This window comes from Hirundo rustica, chromosome 18 (genome assembly GCF_015227805.2).
Source record: "Hirundo rustica isolate bHirRus1 chromosome 18, bHirRus1.pri.v3, whole genome shotgun sequence".
Lineage (NCBI taxonomy): Eukaryota > Metazoa > Chordata > Aves > Passeriformes > Hirundinidae > Hirundo > Hirundo rustica.
In genome coordinates, this window is record NC_053467.1 from 10933605 (window position 1) to 10948972 (window position 15368).

The following is a 15368-nucleotide window of genomic DNA, read 5'->3' on the forward strand; positions in this document are numbered from 1 at the left end:
CTTCGGGGTTTTCAGCGGGGCTGAAGCTCTCTCTTGTGGTAAAACAACTCCATTACAGCGCTACCCGGGCCATCGAGCCCCAGCACCTCCCGGGGTCCCCTAGAGCAGGGCTGAGACCGAATCTTAGACGGATCATCCCCCCCGAGAGATTCTGAGGCTCGGGAAACCGCAAGCAGTTCGTGCTCGCCGTTCCCGGCGGGCTCTGGAAGGCTGGAGGTGCCCCAAATCCGCTCCGAGCCTCCGCGGCCCGCACTGCGGGCTGAGCCCCCGCCGCCTCACGGCAGGCGCCGCCGCCGCCATCGCGAACGGGCGCTTTTTGTCCGCCGCCCGCGCCGTAGGAAATAAAGTCCCGGATGCGGAAGTGCCGCGCTCATTTCCGGTTTCTGCGCAGCGGCTGCGGGTGAGCGGTGGCGGCCGGGGGCACCCGGGGGGGGGCCCGGGGGGATCCGCCGCCATCCGCGGCCTCGCGGCCCCGGGCGGCCCCGGGGCGGGCCGGGGGAAGGAGGGGGCGTGGGGGGGACCCGATGGCGGGCGGGGGGCGCTGGCGGGGGAGGCGATGGGCGGGGGGCTGCGCTGACACCATCTTGGCTCGTTTATGTCGTAGGTTGGAGCTACCGAAGCCGGGCTGGAACCATGGTGAGGAGCCGGGGGGCTGCGAGGGGACCCCGGGGGTGAGGCAGGGCCGGTTTTGGGGGTCCCGGGTTTGTCAAATCAGGGGTGCGGTGCAGAATGGGGGGGTTGGTGGGCTGGGGGGGTCTCTGCCCATGGCACCGGGTGGAACCGGGTGAGCTTTAGGGTCCTTTCCAAGCCGAACCGTTCCACGGTCCCACGAGTTTCTGTTACGGCTCTGCAGCCTCGCAAGATTGAGGAGATCAAGGATTTCCTGCTGACGGCACGGCGGAAGGACGCCAAGTGTGAGTGGGGGTCCCGGGGCAGCAGAGGGGGGATGCTCCAGCACGTCCCTGCGAACACGGAGGAGCTCCTTGGCTTGGGAATGCCGAGGGATTGGGGGTGACCTGGTGTGGCTCAGTGACCGATGCCATTCCTGGGGTGTTGGGCCAAGCCCTAGGTGCAGGTCACTGGAAGCAATTCCCAAATATCCCCAAGCAATTCCCAAATATCCCCCTGCTCTGTGGGGTGCTGTGTCTGAGTCCTGTCACAACGCGTGATTCACCATCCTCAGCAGGAGGTGTCTGAGTGAGGATAATTGAGACAAAGCACTGCCTTGTCTCTCTGTTCAACAACACAGGAAGAGTTTTCCCTCTTCTCCCGCTTGTTTGGATCTGCCTGTCGCAGGATCCCTCGGGAATGTTTTGATGTGGGCAAGTTGAGCACTGAGAGAGCCCTCCAGGAGTTTTTTCCTCCCCATCCTCACTCTGGATGGAGCTGGAGCGCTCTGCGCAGGGAAGGGGGTGGCTTGGGCGTCCCAGGGATGACACTGGGGTGTCCCTGCTGTCCCCTCCGCCCCACAGCCGTCAAGATCAAGAAGAACAAGGACAATGTGAAGTTCAAGGTGCGCTGCAGCCGGTACCTCTACACCCTGGTCATCACTGACAAGGAGAAGGCCGAGAAGCTGAAGCAGTCCCTGCCTCCAGGTATCCTGGGAATCTCATGTTGGGTGCCCCTGCAGAGCTCCCACTGTCCCTGGAACTGGTGTCAGTGCCTGGGTCAGTGCGTGGTGTTCCTGCAGAGCTGGGAGGGCTCCCGGCAGCCCTTCCATGCCTGAGCCCCCCCCAGTCACTGTCCACTCTCTCCTCCCCAGGTCTGGCCGTGAAGGAGCTGAAATGAGCCAGGATCAGCTGGTACCCGCTGGATTCTCTTTGTTTGTTAAAATAAATAAAAAACTGTTCCCGACGTTTCGTGACTCGCTGTTCCTGGCCCTGGAGCCACTCCAGGCCTCTCGGAGCCGCTCTGGGGGTCCTGGGGCTGGTGCTGCTCCCAGCAAAGGGGCCCAGGGGCCGGTTCTGGTCCCTGTGGGCTGCCTTGCTCGTAGGTGGCCCTGGGGTGACAGCTGGGGACAGCACCTGGGGCTGGCACGCAGGGCCACCAGTGTGTCCCTTGCACGGTGTCCTCAACAGCAGGGGTTAAGGGGTGCGGTGTCCCACGGCAAGATCTTCGGGGTGCAGTGTCCCCACGGCAGGAGCTCTAGGGTGCAGTGTCCCACGGCAAGATCTTTGGGGTGCAGTGTCCCCACGGCAAGATCTTTGGGGTGCGGCGTCCCCACGGCAGGAGCTCTAGGGTGCAGTGTCCCCACGGCAGGAGCTTTGGGGTGCAGTGTCCCACTGCAGGAGCTTTGGGGTGCGGTGTCCCCACGGCAGGACCTTTGGGATGCGGTGTCCCCACGGTGGGATCTCCGGGGTGCGGTGTCCCCACGGCAGGAGCTCTAGGGTGCAGTGTCCCCACGGCAGGAGCTTTGGGATGCGGTGTCCCCACGGTGGGCTCTCCGGGGTGCGGTGTCCCCACGGTGGGCTCTCCGGGGTGCGGTGTCCCCACGGTGGGATCTCCGGGTGCGGTGTCCCGCTGAGGCCGGGCGCTGTCCCTCCCTGCGAGCGGCTCGGCGGGCGGGGGGCGGTGCGCGGGGGCGGGCCGGGGGCGGTGCCGGTGGGAGGCTCCGGGGCCGGGCGGGCAGAGCCCGCGGCGTGGCGGCACCGCCGCCCCCCGCCCGGCAGCGCCGCGACCCCGGCCCGCCATGGGGCCCGCCCGCGCCGATTACCTGGCGCCATGGTGGGCGGCCTGGCTGCACGGGCTCCCGCACCGCGGCCCGAACCTGCAGCCCGTGCCCGGCACCTTCCGCCCGCAGGACCCCGACTACCAGCAGGTACCGGCCCGGGACCCCCCCGCGCCCCCCGCGCCCTCCCCGCGCCGGGCCCCGCTCGCCCCGCGCCCCCCCGCGCCGCTCCCCGGCGGAGCCCGGTGCCGGCTCTGATCTCACGGAGCACAAAGCGCCTTTCATCGCCCGGCCCCCCCCGCCCCGGGTCGGCCGGCACCGGCACCCCCGGCCCCGCCGCTCCCCTCCCGGCCCCGCCGCTCCCTTCGGTCCTGCTGAGCCCTGCCCCGCGCTCCCGGACCCGCCGCGGCATCCCGGGGCACGGCCCGCCGTCACCCCTAAATGGGGAGGGGGGACAGCGCCGGCGTCCCGGTGCCCCAGCATCGGGGAAAGGGGCGGCTGCAGCCCCGGCTCGGCCGCCGCGGCTTGGGGGCTCTGCGGGGAATGGGGACGGGGATGGGGACGGGGACCGGGACACTTCCCCTTCCCCACGTGACGGTCCCGTGGGGCGCTGAACGCGGCCGCATCCCGGACACACCAGCGGGTCACGGGCACGGCTGCTGACTGTCCCCTCTCTCCTCACAGTCGCTGCTTTTCCTGGGCTTGGTGGCCGTCGTGTGCCTCGGCCTCAACCTCCTCTTCCTCACCGTGTACCTGATCTGCCTGTGCTGCTGCAAGAGGGACCAGGACCCCGAGAGCAAGCGGCCCCACTCATGTTGTGTCACCTGGATGGCCGTCACCGCCGGGCTCATCTGCTGGTGAGGACGGGGACAAGGACCTGCTGCTGTCCCCCCCGTCACCGAGGGGACTCTGCGCTGCAGCCGCGAGTCGCTTTAATTAGATCCGTGCAATTAAATGTGCTCCATCCCTGCCTCCTCCCGTGCAGCTGCTGGGGCAGCCCCAGGGACCAGCTGCGGGCCGGCCCCGTCCCCATCCCCGTCACGGCTGTGCCGCCTTCCCGGCTAATCCCGGGCGGGAGCGTGGCTGGTCGCTAATCCCAGCCCAGAGCAGATGGCGGGTGGCAGCGTGACCCAGCTGGCAGGTCCCTCGTGCCCAACCTTAATTGCAACCACAACAATTAGACACGGCTTCTTCACCCGGCGCCGCTTTCCAAGCCCACCTCGGTTCGGGGCAGCCGTGGCTGGGAGGAGACCCCCAGGGCAGCCACTCTGAGTGTCCCCCGGCATTGCTGGCCTGGGGGGAGCAGGGTGGGCCACGGGCCGCTTTGGCTGCCTGGCCACGACCCTCGCTCCAGACAAAGGGGCTGCTGCTTTGGCGGGGCGGAGCGAGATGGCTGCCTGCGAGAGCCTCGCACGGAGCAGGGAAGCAGGGAGACAGGGGAACGGCACTAATGAGCTCGGCGAGCTGCCCCTAGCCCCCGCACCACGGCACAGGGCTGCTCTGCAGCTCCCGGGGGCTTTGAACCCCCCCAGCAGCCTGTTGGTGGCCATCCAAGGGCTAACGGTGGCCGGTGTCTGTCGGTTGTACCAGGGTTTGGTGAGCACCGGGTGCGCCGGCCACGTGGCCGGCCAGGACACGGCCATGGGTGCCTCTGTCCTCGGAGCCAGCTCCGAGCTCCATCCCAGCTCAGTGGGGAGCTCTGCAGGGAGCTCACCACGGGGCCTGCAGCCGCTTCAGCTCCCAGCCAAAGGTTTCATCAGGAGCCGCGGCGCTTCCAGCGGATTCCCCCGAACTGCTTGGCCCAGCCCCTCCGCCCTCAATCTCTCAGGGTTTGGCAGGAGGAGCTTCCAACCCACCGTGCCCACGGAGCAGCTCCGGCTGTCCCCAGGCCCCTGTCACCAGCAGGAGCAGGTTCCCATCGTGGTGTTGTCCCTGTCCCACTCTTTGTCTGTGCCCTGCCATTGGTGGGCTGTCCCCCAAAAGCAGGGTGCTCCGGGGAGTGTCCCCTGTCCAGCCGGTGTCGCAGGGTGAGCGTGTCCCTCCCCTCTCATCAGGGTCCCCTCTCTGCCCGCAGCGCCGCCGTTGGCATCGGCTTCTACGGGAACAGCGAGACCAACGATGGGGTTTTCCAGCTGCTCTATGCCCTGGACCACGCCAACCAGACCCTCACGGGCATCGACTCCCTGGTAGGGAGGGCCCACAGCCCACAGGGTGCATCAGTCCCCAGTTTTGGGTTTGGTTAAAGCACCAGGGAGGGACGTCCGGCTGCTCCGTGGCGGCTGCGCTGTGCCCAGCGCGGGAGGGTGACGTCACCCCACAGAATGGGACCTTTGTGGCCCGGCGGGGCCGGGCCGGGGCCACGGCAGGGCTGTTCTGAAGGCACAGCGGGTCGGGCTGGGGCTGCTCTCCTGGAGGAAGAGCATTCCAGGGACGGGGCACGTGGCTGTGCCAGGCTGGTGGGTGCTGACCATCCTTCTGGCCGCAGGTGGACAGCACCACGCTGCAGATGCAGGGAGGGCTGGAGCGGCACCTGGCGCGGCTGAACGAGCTCCTGGCCTCGCGGGGGGATTACGTGCAGACCCTCAAGTTCACTCAGCAGCTGGCCGGCAGCATCGTCCTGCAGCTCCAGGGGCTGCCGGCCTGGCGCGGCGTCAGCGCTGACCTCACCCAGCTGTCGGGACAGGTCGCCTATGTCGAGTATTACCGGTGAGCTCCAGCGTTCCTGGGCGCATCCTGGCGGGGCTGGGGAGGCGGCCGCCTGTGACAGAGCCTTCCTCTGCCCCCAGCTGGTTGGCTTACCTGCTCTTCTTCATCCTCGTCCTCACCGTCTGCCTGCTGGCCTGCCTGGGGCTGGCCAAGCACTCCCGCTGCCTCCTGGTCATGTGAGTAACCGTGGGGACGGGCTCGTGGGGCTCATGGGGAGCCCCGGCCGTGCTCCCCACTCGTGCTCTCCCCGCAGGATGCTGTGCTGTGGGCTGCTCATGCTGGTCCTCAGCTGGGCCTCCATGGCCGTGGACACGGCGGCCGCGGTGGTGAGTGGGGCGGGAGGGGAGGGAAGGGCTGGCTGGGGCCGTGCCGGGCGTTTTGGGCGTCAGTGACGTCCCTCTGTCCCCACAGGGCACCAGTGACTTCTGCGTGGCCCCGGACAAGTTCATCCTGAACCAGACGGACGACAAGATCAGCGCAGGTGAGGGCTGGCTGTGAGGTGGAACACAGGCAGGGACCCCAAAACCCACCTGGAGATCCGGTGTCCCCCACTGCCCCTGTGCCCCGGGTTGCTCCTGCTGATGTTCCCGTTCTCTCTGCAGAGGTGGTTCGTTATTACCTGTACTGTGACCAGAGCCTGAGCAGCCCCTTCCAGCAGGTACAGGGGGGGTGGGCAGCGCCCCTGGTGCTGCCTGGGGCTGGGGGGGGCTCTGACTGTTCCCCGCCCGCCCCTGCAGGCTCTCACCGTGTTCCAGCGCTCGCTGACCACCATGCAGATCCAGATCCAGGGGCTCATGCAGTATGCACTGCCTCTCTTCCCAACAGCTGAGGTACAGGAGGGGGGGAGCAGGGGATCCCCATCCCTCCTTCTGCCCCCCAGCGCCGCCTGACCCCCCTTTTCCTGCAGAAAGACCTGCTGGGCGTGCAGCAGCTCCTCAACTCCTCAGAGACCAGCCTGCACCAGCTGACGGCCCTGCTGGACTGCCGGGGGCTGCACAAGGTGAGGAGGGGGCTGACTGGGGACCAGCTCCGGGGCGCCCCTGCAGTGCCACCAGCGCCGCCCTCCGTGCCCGTGTCCCGCCAGGATTACCTGGACGGCCTCATCGGGATCTGCTACGACGGCGTGGAGGGGCTGCTCTACCTGGGGCTCTTCTCCCTGCTGGCGGCCGCCGCCTTCTCCACGGTGATCTGCGCGGCGCCGCGCGCCTGGAAGCGGCTGGCCGGGCGGTGGGTGTGCCCCGAGACCCCCGCCCTCACCCCGACCACGGAGCCCCCACCGCCACCTTTGGGTGCCGTGGCGTGAGCGCCGGCGCCTCCTCGTTCCCCGCAGGGACCGGGACTACGATGACATGGACGAAGAGGATCCCTTCAACCCCCAGGCCCGGCGCATGGCCGCGCACCGCCCGCCCCGGGGGCAGCTGCGCAGCTTCTGCAGCTACAGCAGCAGCCTGGGCAGCCAGAGCAGCCTGCACCCCCCGGCACAGACCGTGTCCAATGCCCCCGTCTCCGAGTACATGTGAGACCCCCCCCCAGGAGCCCCCGCCGCGGGGAGGGAGCGGTGCGGGGGGCAGGGGGTGACGGGGGTCTCGCTGTGCCCCCCAGGAACCAGGCCGTGCTCTTCGGAGGGAACCCCCGCTACGAGAACGTGCCCCTCATCGGCAGAGGCTCTCCTCCGCCCACGGTACGACGGGAGAGCGAGGCCGAAGCCTGGTGACGTCCCAGGAGGGGTCACCTTGGGCAGTCACCGAGAGCCGGGGTGGGACGGGGACGGGAGATCCTGGTCCCTCTGCCTGGCTCTGACCCAATTCCTGGCCACCCACGGGGAGGGGGCACCAAAATAACCCTCCCCTCCCTCCCTTCCCTGTGTTTCCTCACCATCCTGGCTCTCGGAGGACGCTCCCCTCCCTTCACGTTCCCATTTCCCCGCTCGTTAATCCTGCCCTGTTTGGTATTGCTGCTTTATTTTTTATTCCCTGTCTTTTTTTTTTCTTTTTTTCTTTTTTTCTTTTTTTGGTGATTTCTTTTAATTTTTTTGCATCCATTATTTTGGAGCTAAGTTGCCCATCAAGAGTAAGTTCAGCCACTTCCTTCTCCCCCCTTATCCCGGGGGTCCCCTCCTCCTCACCCTTCCACGCCTCCCTCCATCCCCTTTTTCCTGCTTGGCTTTTGGGATGCAGAGAGCTCAGGGAGGGGGGACAAAGGGCCACGTTTTGTGCCCAGGCACATTCCAGGAGGATTTTCAGCTCCTGCATGTTGGGGTGCTGGTCCCTGTCTCCATCCCTGGAGCAGTGAAGCCCCTCCCGGTCAGGATATGGCTGCAGGAATGCTGCGTCCCTCTCCTCCAGGGATGATTTTTTTGGATCCCATCTCACAGACCTGGCAGCTGGCATGAGCCTCCTCCCGGGGGGGGGACAGACACGAGTGGGGGGATTAATTGGAGCGCTTCTCCCAGCCCTGAATAGTCCAATTTACCCAGGGTTCAGATCCCTGAGGAAAGACTTTCCGAGTCCAGAATAACAAACTCGGAATAATCTTCCTTAATGCCTGGCCGATGTGATCCTCCCTGCTGTGAAACCCTGGAGGAATGTGATCCTGGGGCGGGGCTTGAGGCTTGGGCTGGCTGCTGTCCCACAGACACACCCCCACGGGCAGGTTTGGGATGGGTTTGCTGCTGGGATAAAGCTGGGAAGGTGGAGGATGAACCTGGAAAAGGATAAAGCAGAGCTGGACGGGCTTGAAGGGTCATCTTGGCTTTTGGTGGGGCTGGGTCTCGCCTCCCCCAGCCCTCAGGGAGGCTGAGAGCAGGGTCCGGCCCTTTCTGTTGCATTTATCTTTGAAATCGTCTAAAATTCTCGGCACCCAGGGTTCCGCCACCTTTCCATGCCCACCTGGCAGACGAATTCGGGATGAATCTGGGATTAATCTGCAGGGGAAGGATCCAGGGGGCAGCTCAGGGGCGGGGTGGGGCGTTTTGGGGTGCTGACCCCCCACCTTGCCCCCCCAGTACTCCCCGAGCATGAGAGCCACGTACCTGGCGGTCACCGATGAGCACGTCCGGCACCGCGGCGACTTCTCGGCCTAGGAGGAGATTCCGCCGGGGAAACCAAAGACCCCGCAGAGAGAACGCGCGGTAGGAGACACGGCGGGGGCCGGAGGACGAGCCTGGAGCCCCCCCAGCGCCTCCCTCCCCCTCGGCAGCCCCCCGGACCCAAACCCCGCTGCCTTACGGGCTCCCGGGAGCGCAGAGGCGTCTCCGGTGTCTCCTGTCCCCGCGGCGGCTCGGGAACGTTCTGGAGCGCAAACCCCGGCTGCGGGCGGGGGGCTCCCGTAGCAATGCAGCACCAACCACTAGTGACCCCGACCCCTTCCCGACGCCCCTTCCCCGCTGTCCCAGCTCCCCGTGTCCCCCTCGCTGCCCCCCAGCAGGAGCCTTCCCAGGCTGAGGAGTCACGGATGTTTTGGCCTTGCTGGTTTTCCTTTGCTTTGCCCCCGGGATTTGGGAGCTGTGGGAGGCGCTGGCTCTGTTCTGTAGTGGGTTTTTGGGGGTGGGTTTAGGCTCTTTTTGGCTCCCCAGGGCAGGTGTGGGCTGGGGCAGGCTCCCCTCCTCCTGCAGCCTTAGAGTGGTCACAAATCCCCTGGGAGAGGGACAGGAGCTACTGGGGCATCCCTGGGGTGGGCGAGGTGCCTGGGAAGGGATGAGGACCTGCCACCCTGGGAGGCTCATCCAGGATTTCCAGGGTGAGGAGCTGGGAGAGCAGTTCGAGCTGAACTTGGCCCTTTGGCACATGGATCGCCAGGAAAGGCTCCTTCCCCCTGGAGCAGGGATGGACCCCCTGCCCCATCCCACCCAGACCCCCAAAGGGTGCGGACAGGGCAGTGGGTGTGCCCCCATCCAGGGCCAGGACATCCCTGACTCCCCGTCTCCATATTCCCCGTGACTAGCATCCCTCCCCTTTGGGAAAACCCCGAGGGTTTTTTTTTTTATTTTAATTCTTTTGGCTTTTAACATTTCCATGTAACGGTACTGGTAGAAGAGCTGTTGTAACCGCATGTGAACTAACCGAAGGACTCCGGCTGGGAGCTGGAGTTCGGCTGGATTTGTATGTGCCCTTTTGGGGGAAAAGATAATAAACACTTGGACTAAATTAATCTCTCCCGTGCGGTTTTTTTTTGGGGGGCGGGCGGCGGGGAATAAGCAAAGTTTGGGGTAGCTTTGAGTTGACCTTCCCAAGATGGCGGCGGTCACGTGATGTCACGCGCCACCGTCATTGTGGGGAGGGCTGTCGCGGGTTGCGTCACGTGATGGCCGCGCTGGTGTCACGTGATGCCGTTCAAGCTGTTGCCTGGCAACGGCGACGCGTCCCCGGGCAGGCCCCGCCGGGAGCGGGACGGGACCAGGCCCCACCGGGTCCCTTGTCACCCTGGGCACTTCATCACTCCGTCCCTGCGGCTCAGCTCCCTTCTGGGGCTCCCTGAGGCTCCTGCTGCGCTTTGAGGCTCTCTCAGGGTCCTCCCTCCACAGGATCCCTGCTCGCATTTGGGGTTTACCGAGGTTCCCGTTCCCTTTGGGACCTTCTGGGACTCCCTGAGGTTCTTGTTCTCTTTTGGGGCATTTCTGAGGCGCACACTGTCTTCTGAGGTTCCCCACTCCCTTCTAGGGTTCTCCATCCAAGATCCCATTCCCATTTTTTGGGGTCCCCTGAGGTTCTCAGTCTATTTCAGCATCCTCCCTCTCCAGGGTCTCTGTTCACTTTTGGATCTCCCTGAGGCTCCCAATCCTTTTTGGGGCCCTTCATCCTTGAAACCCTCTCTCCTTCTTGGAGCTCCCTGAGATCCCCACTCCCTTCCAGGTCCATCTCTCCATCCCTGAACACCCCACTCCCTTTTGGGATCCTCTCAGAGGCTCCCACTCTCTTTCGGAGCTCTCTCTTCCTCCCTGAGGTCGCTGCTCCCTTTTAGGCTTCCCCAAGGCCCTCCACCCCCTCTGGAGCTCTCCATCCCTGAGCCTGCCCCTCCTTTTCGGGGCTCCCTTTGAGTTCCCTCCATCCCCAGGCCACGCAGCCCTTTCCACTCCCTCCCACCATGGAGATCAAGTACGAGTACTCCCGGAAGCGCAGCGAGTTCGGGCGGCCCTGCAGCTTCTCGGACTTTGTGGCCGAGGTGACCGTGGACATCCCGCCCGACCCCAGCCTGGCCGACAACTTCATCCCCCAGGACCCCGTGGACTTTGCCGTGCAGGAGGGTCCTGTCATGGCCTTGCACGAGGTACGGGGACATGCCGGGATGTCAGCCACGCGGAGGACAGCTGGCCCGTGGGGACGAGGCGTGTCAGGCGCCTTTTGGGCTAAGGGTTTCTGACCCCTCCGTGTCCCCACGCCCAGGTGAACACGGAGCGGGTGCAGGTGTCCATCAGGGGCATGAACCACGTGGAGGGGGGTTGGCCCAAGCACGTGGACCCCAAGAACTCGGAGCTGACCTCCCGCTACCGGGAGGAGGTGGAGAGGGAAGATGTCTACACCAGGACTGTCCAGCGCCTCGGCTCCGTAAGACCCTGCCCCAACCCCCCCCCAGACCCCCTGAGCCCCCCAGAGCCCCCCAGGGACACGGCCATGCTGTCCCCGCAGCTGGTGGAGCACTACATCAGGCAGAACAACACCATCGACATCTACGAGGAATATTTTGAGGAAGAAGAAGAGGAAGAGGAGGAGGAGGAACATCCCTCAGCCAAAACCATAAATGTCCTCAGGTAGCACAGCTTGGGGGGTTCACCAGAGCCACTGCGGGGTGAAACCACCTTCACAGAAAGTGGGAAAACTTTAGGAGTTAAATCCCAGCGGGTTTGGGATGGTCCTGGTGCAGTCTGTGCATGGAGAGACCTGCTGAACCCTCCCTGCTCCATCACTCCATCCCTGCCCCTCGCCCTGCCCAGGTGATTCAGGGATTGGGACCAGGGTCAGACTCAGCTCTGAGCATCTCCTGATGGTGCTTTTGGATTTTCCTTCTTACTTTTGGTGCCTCAAAGGTTAATTCTCACATCAGGGGGTTTTAGGAGTCAGATCCGGTAAGATAATTGGATTTTTAGAAAGGTATGACCGGAAAGACGATGAAATCATCAACTCTTCTCCCCGCGCCCGACCCCCCAGGAGAATCATTTCCTGCACTCAAGGCTTGAGGGCTGCAGAGTGGTTTCCTTGTGATTCCCACAATCTCCTCAGGGAGATGTTCAGGGGTTTGCAAACTGACCTCTCCTGGCCGGTGTGTCGCCTCAAAGGGACCCCAACAGCACCAAGAGGATGGCCACGCACCTCTCCTGGCACCCCGACGCCAACAGGGCAGTGGCCGTGGCTTACTGCAGCCTGGACTTCCAGGACAGCAGGAAGGACATGAACTTTGATTCCTACATCTGGGATCTGGGTAAGGGCAAGGGCAAACCCGCCAGGCGATAGGGGAAGAGAATTCTGGGGGAATTTGAGGGAATTTGTGTCTCAGAGAGCGGGATGAGGGTCGCTGAGGGAGCCTCCTGCTTTGCCCACACAGCAGTGCAGAAACAGGGAGAAATGGGAAAGTGGGAAATAACCACTAAAATCCATGGCTCCAGAGCTGTGACAGGCAGCAGAGCCTGGAGCCTCGGAGGAGGTTCTTGTGTTGATTTGGTTTGGTTGGCAACGAAGGAAGAAAGAGGCAGCAGGAGCCCGGGGTGAGACTTGCCCTGATCTGTCCAAGCCTGGCTCACACCTGATGAATTTTGGAGTGAAAAGGACAAAGAAGAGGGGTGGGAATGCAGATTTGTGTATGGGGGCCTGTCCTCAGGCCAGCTCCCAGTGACATGGGCACCTCGTCCTGCACAGCTGTGTCAGGGAACGGGGTGGGGGCAGCAGGGTGGGCTGGGGGCTGCTTTGGGGGGCGGCTGCCTTCACCCTTTGCTCTTCACTCATCCCTCCTCGGCAGAAAAACCCTACACCCCAGAGCTCACCCTCAAGCCCTCGTCCCCCGTGGTGACCCTGGAGTACAATTCCAAGGACTGGCATCACGTGCTGGGAGGCTGCTACAACGGGCAGATAGGTGAGGGGCAAAATTCTGCCCCAGCCTGGCTCCAGCACTGCTGCACTCCCAGCATCGCTGCTGCCACTGGGAGCACAGGGGAGGCCCTGGGATTTGTCTGTGCACAGGTGTGTGCTCACCTGAGGGAGGGGAGGACACCTGCTGAGGAGCCCTGCACAGCAGAGGGATGGATGGATGGATGGATGGATGGATGGATGGATGGATGGATGGATGGATGGATGGATGGATGGATCCAGGGGATGAGCAGGACGGGTGCTGTGCTCCTGCCTCTCCCACCACCCTGGATGATCTCTGGGAAGCACTGGGCGATGTTTCCTCCCTGTTCCACCTTGGACAGTGAGGGAAACGTGACAAGGAAAGGAGCTGGGCAAGGGTTTTCCTTTCCTTCCCAGTGTATTGGGACACCAGGAAAGGGGGGCTGCCCATGGAGATGACCCCTGTGGAGCTCAGCCACAGGGACCCCGTGTACGGAGCGTGCTGGCTGCCCTCCAGAACGGGCACCGAGTGCTTGTCAGGCTCCACCGACGGGCAGGTGAGGGGCTGCAATGGGGCACGGGAAAGAGCTTCCTGTGTCTGCTCTGCCCCTCAGCAGCACAAGAGCCCGGCCTCCCAGGCTGCCCCCACAGCCCCTGCCACGCCGTGTCCCCGCAGGTCCTGTGGTGGGACATCCGCAAGCTGTCACAGCCCAGCGAGAGGCTGATCTTGGACATCACCCGGGAAGATCAGCTGGGAAAGGCTCTGGGTGTCATCTCCCTGGACTTTGCACCCACCATGGTGAGTGTCCCTGTGCCCACCAGCCACACCCCGACCTGGGCAGGAGGGGGAGCCCAGCCGGGCACAGGGCAGTGTCTGGTCACCCCCTGTGGGCCCAGCCCAGGGCCAGATGCCCTCGGGAGAGCTGGGGGTTGATGTGCTCCAAAAACACAGAGTCCTGCTGGTATTTTGGTCCCTAAACCCCGCAGTGGTGGTGGGTCCCAGGGCTCTGGCTGCCCCCCACACCGTGGGGTCCTGTCCTGCTGACAGCTGCACCCTCCTGCCCCCACCCCCAGCCCACCAAGTTCCTGGTGGGCACAGAGCAGGGCATCATCGTCTCCTGCAACCGCGACGCCAAGACACCACCCGAGAAAATCGCCAACATCTTCAGAAGCCACATCGGGGCCGTCTACAGCGTGACCAGGAACCCCTTCTTCCCCAAAGTCTTCCTGTCAGTCGGTGACTGGACTGCTCGGATCTGGACAGAGGAGCTCATGGATTCATCATCAATCATGGAGACCAAGTAGGTGTGGGAGGGCGTTTACTCGGCCAGCAATCATCCCCAGGCAGCAGGGTCTGCTCAGCTCTGAGTGCTGGGATGGGCGGGTGAGCGAGGCAGGGCAGCGCCAGCGTGGCTGACGGGTGGCTCTGCTGGAAGGTACCACACCGCCTACCTGCTGGACGCCTGCTGGAGCCCCGTGAAGCCGGCCGTGTTCTTCACCGCCAGGTCCGACGGGACCCTGGACATCTGGGACTTCCTCTTCCACCAGAAGGAACCTTCCCTCAGCCTCAAGGTGGGTCCCCAGCACCTCCGGGACCCTCTCATCACCTCGGGGCCGAGTGTCACCACCCGGCTGCGCCCTGTCCCCAGGTGTCCAACGAGCCCCTGCTCAGCCTGCGCTCGCAGGACAACGGGCAAATCATCGGCTGTGGCACCAGGCTGGGCGCTGTGTCCCTCCTGGAGATCTCCCCAGGGCTCTGCACCCTCCGGAAGAACGAGAAGACCCTGACCTCCACAGTAGGTCCCACCCGAGCCCCACACTCTGCTGGCAGCCCTGCGCTGTCCCCAGACACGCCACAGGGACCCCTGTGCCCCCCTCAGCCCCACATCTCCCCCAGATGTTCGAGCGGGAGGCGAGGAGGGAGAAGGTCCTGCAGGACAAATATCGGGAGCGGCAGCTGCGGGAGCAGGAGCGCCTGCGGGCCCGGCCCGAGGAGAAGGAGGATCCACAGGCGGTGTTCCGGCAGGCCCAAGCAGATTTCTTCTCCAACATCAAGGCGGAGCGGCGGAGGAGGGGCATGGAAGTCCCCGGAGAGGTAAAGGGGACAGGACACTCTGGCCACAATGGCAGGGACCCCACCAAGGGCAGGGGACAGGGTGAACCTCTGTCTTTCAGGATGAAGAGAGCGAGGCAGCTGCACAGTCGGAAAACCAGGAGGAAGAGTAGGAGCGTGCCAAGGTCAGTGTGCTCCAGCTGCACCTTCCTTACCCCTCCATGCCACAGCTGCTGCAGGGATGAGGCCACTGTCCCCAAGCCAGGCGGCTCTCCTGGGCTCTGCCCTCCTTTGGTGGCAAGTGGGGGACCCTGCACAACCCCCTGACCCCACAGCTGCTCCCTGGCCTTTGCATCCTGATTTTCTTTGCTGTGAATAAACCGGTGCTTTCCACGTCACATTTCCTCTTTTGTCACAGCAGAGGGTGGGAAAGTCACGTCCTGGTGCTCCTCCTCTCCTTTCCTTGACCCAGGACACTCAAAGCCAGCGGCTGAGCACAGCCAAGCACCCACAGCAGCACGGGCTGTCCCTCCGTGTCCCCAGCCCGTGGAGCAGGGCACAGCAGGGTGGCGGGTGGCAGCAGGGGGGCCCCAGTCCCCTCGGGGCCGTTCCCAGTGCAGAGCCCACAGGAGCAGCCCCCGGGCTGGGTTATCAGTGCTGGGTAAACACAGCCCTGCTGGTAGAACCGGCAGCCACCCCGACTCCTCACCCCGCTTAATTAATCATTAACGAGCTGCCTGACAGCAGCACCGTCACAGCGACAGGGACATGTCACCGTCACAGCTCGAGGTGATGGCTCTCTGTGGGCTGAGGGGGAGCTCCCCAGCAGGGCCCTTCCTGCTCAGGGGCTGAACCCACCCATGGGCGAGCGATGCCAGGACAGGGTTCAGGGGCCATGAGCCCC

The 15368-nt window shown here is 64.4% G+C and overlaps 3 protein-coding genes across 3 annotated transcripts; all 3 read left to right on the top strand.

Annotated features, from left to right (window-relative positions):
* Positions 1-333: 333 nt before the first annotated feature.
* On the top strand, positions 334-1854 carry RPL38 (ribosomal protein L38). Its single transcript, XM_040081781.2, has 5 exons — positions 334-400; positions 605-636; positions 854-914; positions 1473-1595; positions 1763-1854. Exons 2-5 carry the CDS (start codon positions 634-636, stop codon positions 1786-1788), a joined length of 213 nt encoding a protein of 70 aa, XP_039937715.1. The 5' UTR covers positions 334-400; positions 605-633; the 3' UTR covers positions 1789-1854.
* Positions 1855-2689: 835 nt separating this feature from the next.
* Positions 2690-9523, top strand: TTYH2 (tweety family member 2). Its single transcript, XM_040082005.1, has 14 exons — positions 2690-2818; positions 3353-3525; positions 4743-4854; positions 5154-5374; positions 5455-5550; positions 5628-5700; positions 5786-5855; positions 5977-6032; positions 6112-6204; positions 6282-6374; positions 6459-6601; positions 6705-6890; positions 6977-7055; positions 8379-9523. The coding sequence occupies exons 1-14, from the start codon at positions 2690-2692 to the stop codon at positions 8454-8456; spliced, it is 1602 nt and encodes a 533-aa protein (XP_039937939.1). The 3' UTR covers positions 8457-9523.
* A 752-nt stretch (positions 9524-10275) lies between these two features.
* On the top strand, positions 10276-14855 carry DNAI2 (dynein axonemal intermediate chain 2). The gene is made up of 12 exons (XM_040081713.2): positions 10276-10639; positions 10756-10917; positions 10999-11120; positions 11646-11788; positions 12323-12436; positions 12829-12968; positions 13088-13210; positions 13486-13712; positions 13848-13983; positions 14061-14207; positions 14309-14506; positions 14587-14855. The coding sequence occupies exons 1-12, from the start codon at positions 10457-10459 to the stop codon at positions 14635-14637; spliced, it is 1746 nt and encodes a 581-aa protein (XP_039937647.1). The 5' UTR covers positions 10276-10456; the 3' UTR covers positions 14638-14855.
* The last annotated feature ends 513 nt before the right edge of the window (positions 14856-15368 follow it).

Bases quoted from the DNA above. Each gene is read 5' to 3' on its own strand.
- TTYH2 (XM_040082005.1), top strand. From the start codon at position 2,690: ATGGGGCCCGCCCGCGCCGATTACCTGGCGCCATGGTGGGCGGCCTGG. The intron at 2,819-3,352 runs GTACCGGCCCGG...CTCTCCTCACAG, and splicing joins AGGACCCCGACTACCAGCAG to TCGCTGCTTTTCCTGGGCTT. The intron at 4,855-5,153 runs GTAGGGAGGGCC...TTCTGGCCGCAG, and splicing joins TCACGGGCATCGACTCCCTG to GTGGACAGCACCACGCTGCA.
- DNAI2 (XM_040081713.2), top strand. From the start codon at position 10,457: ATGGAGATCAAGTACGAGTACTCCCGGAAGCGCAGCGAGTTCGGGCGG. The intron at 13,211-13,485 runs GTGAGTGTCCCT...CCCCACCCCCAG, and splicing joins TGGACTTTGCACCCACCATG to CCCACCAAGTTCCTGGTGGG. The intron at 13,713-13,847 runs GTAGGTGTGGGA...CTCTGCTGGAAG, and splicing joins TCATCAATCATGGAGACCAA to GTACCACACCGCCTACCTGC.
- RPL38 (XM_040081781.2), top strand. The intron at 915-1,472 runs GTGAGTGGGGGT...TCCGCCCCACAG, and splicing joins ACGGCGGAAGGACGCCAAGT to CCGTCAAGATCAAGAAGAAC. The intron at 1,596-1,762 runs GTATCCTGGGAA...TCTCCTCCCCAG, and splicing joins GAAGCAGTCCCTGCCTCCAG to GTCTGGCCGTGAAGGAGCTG.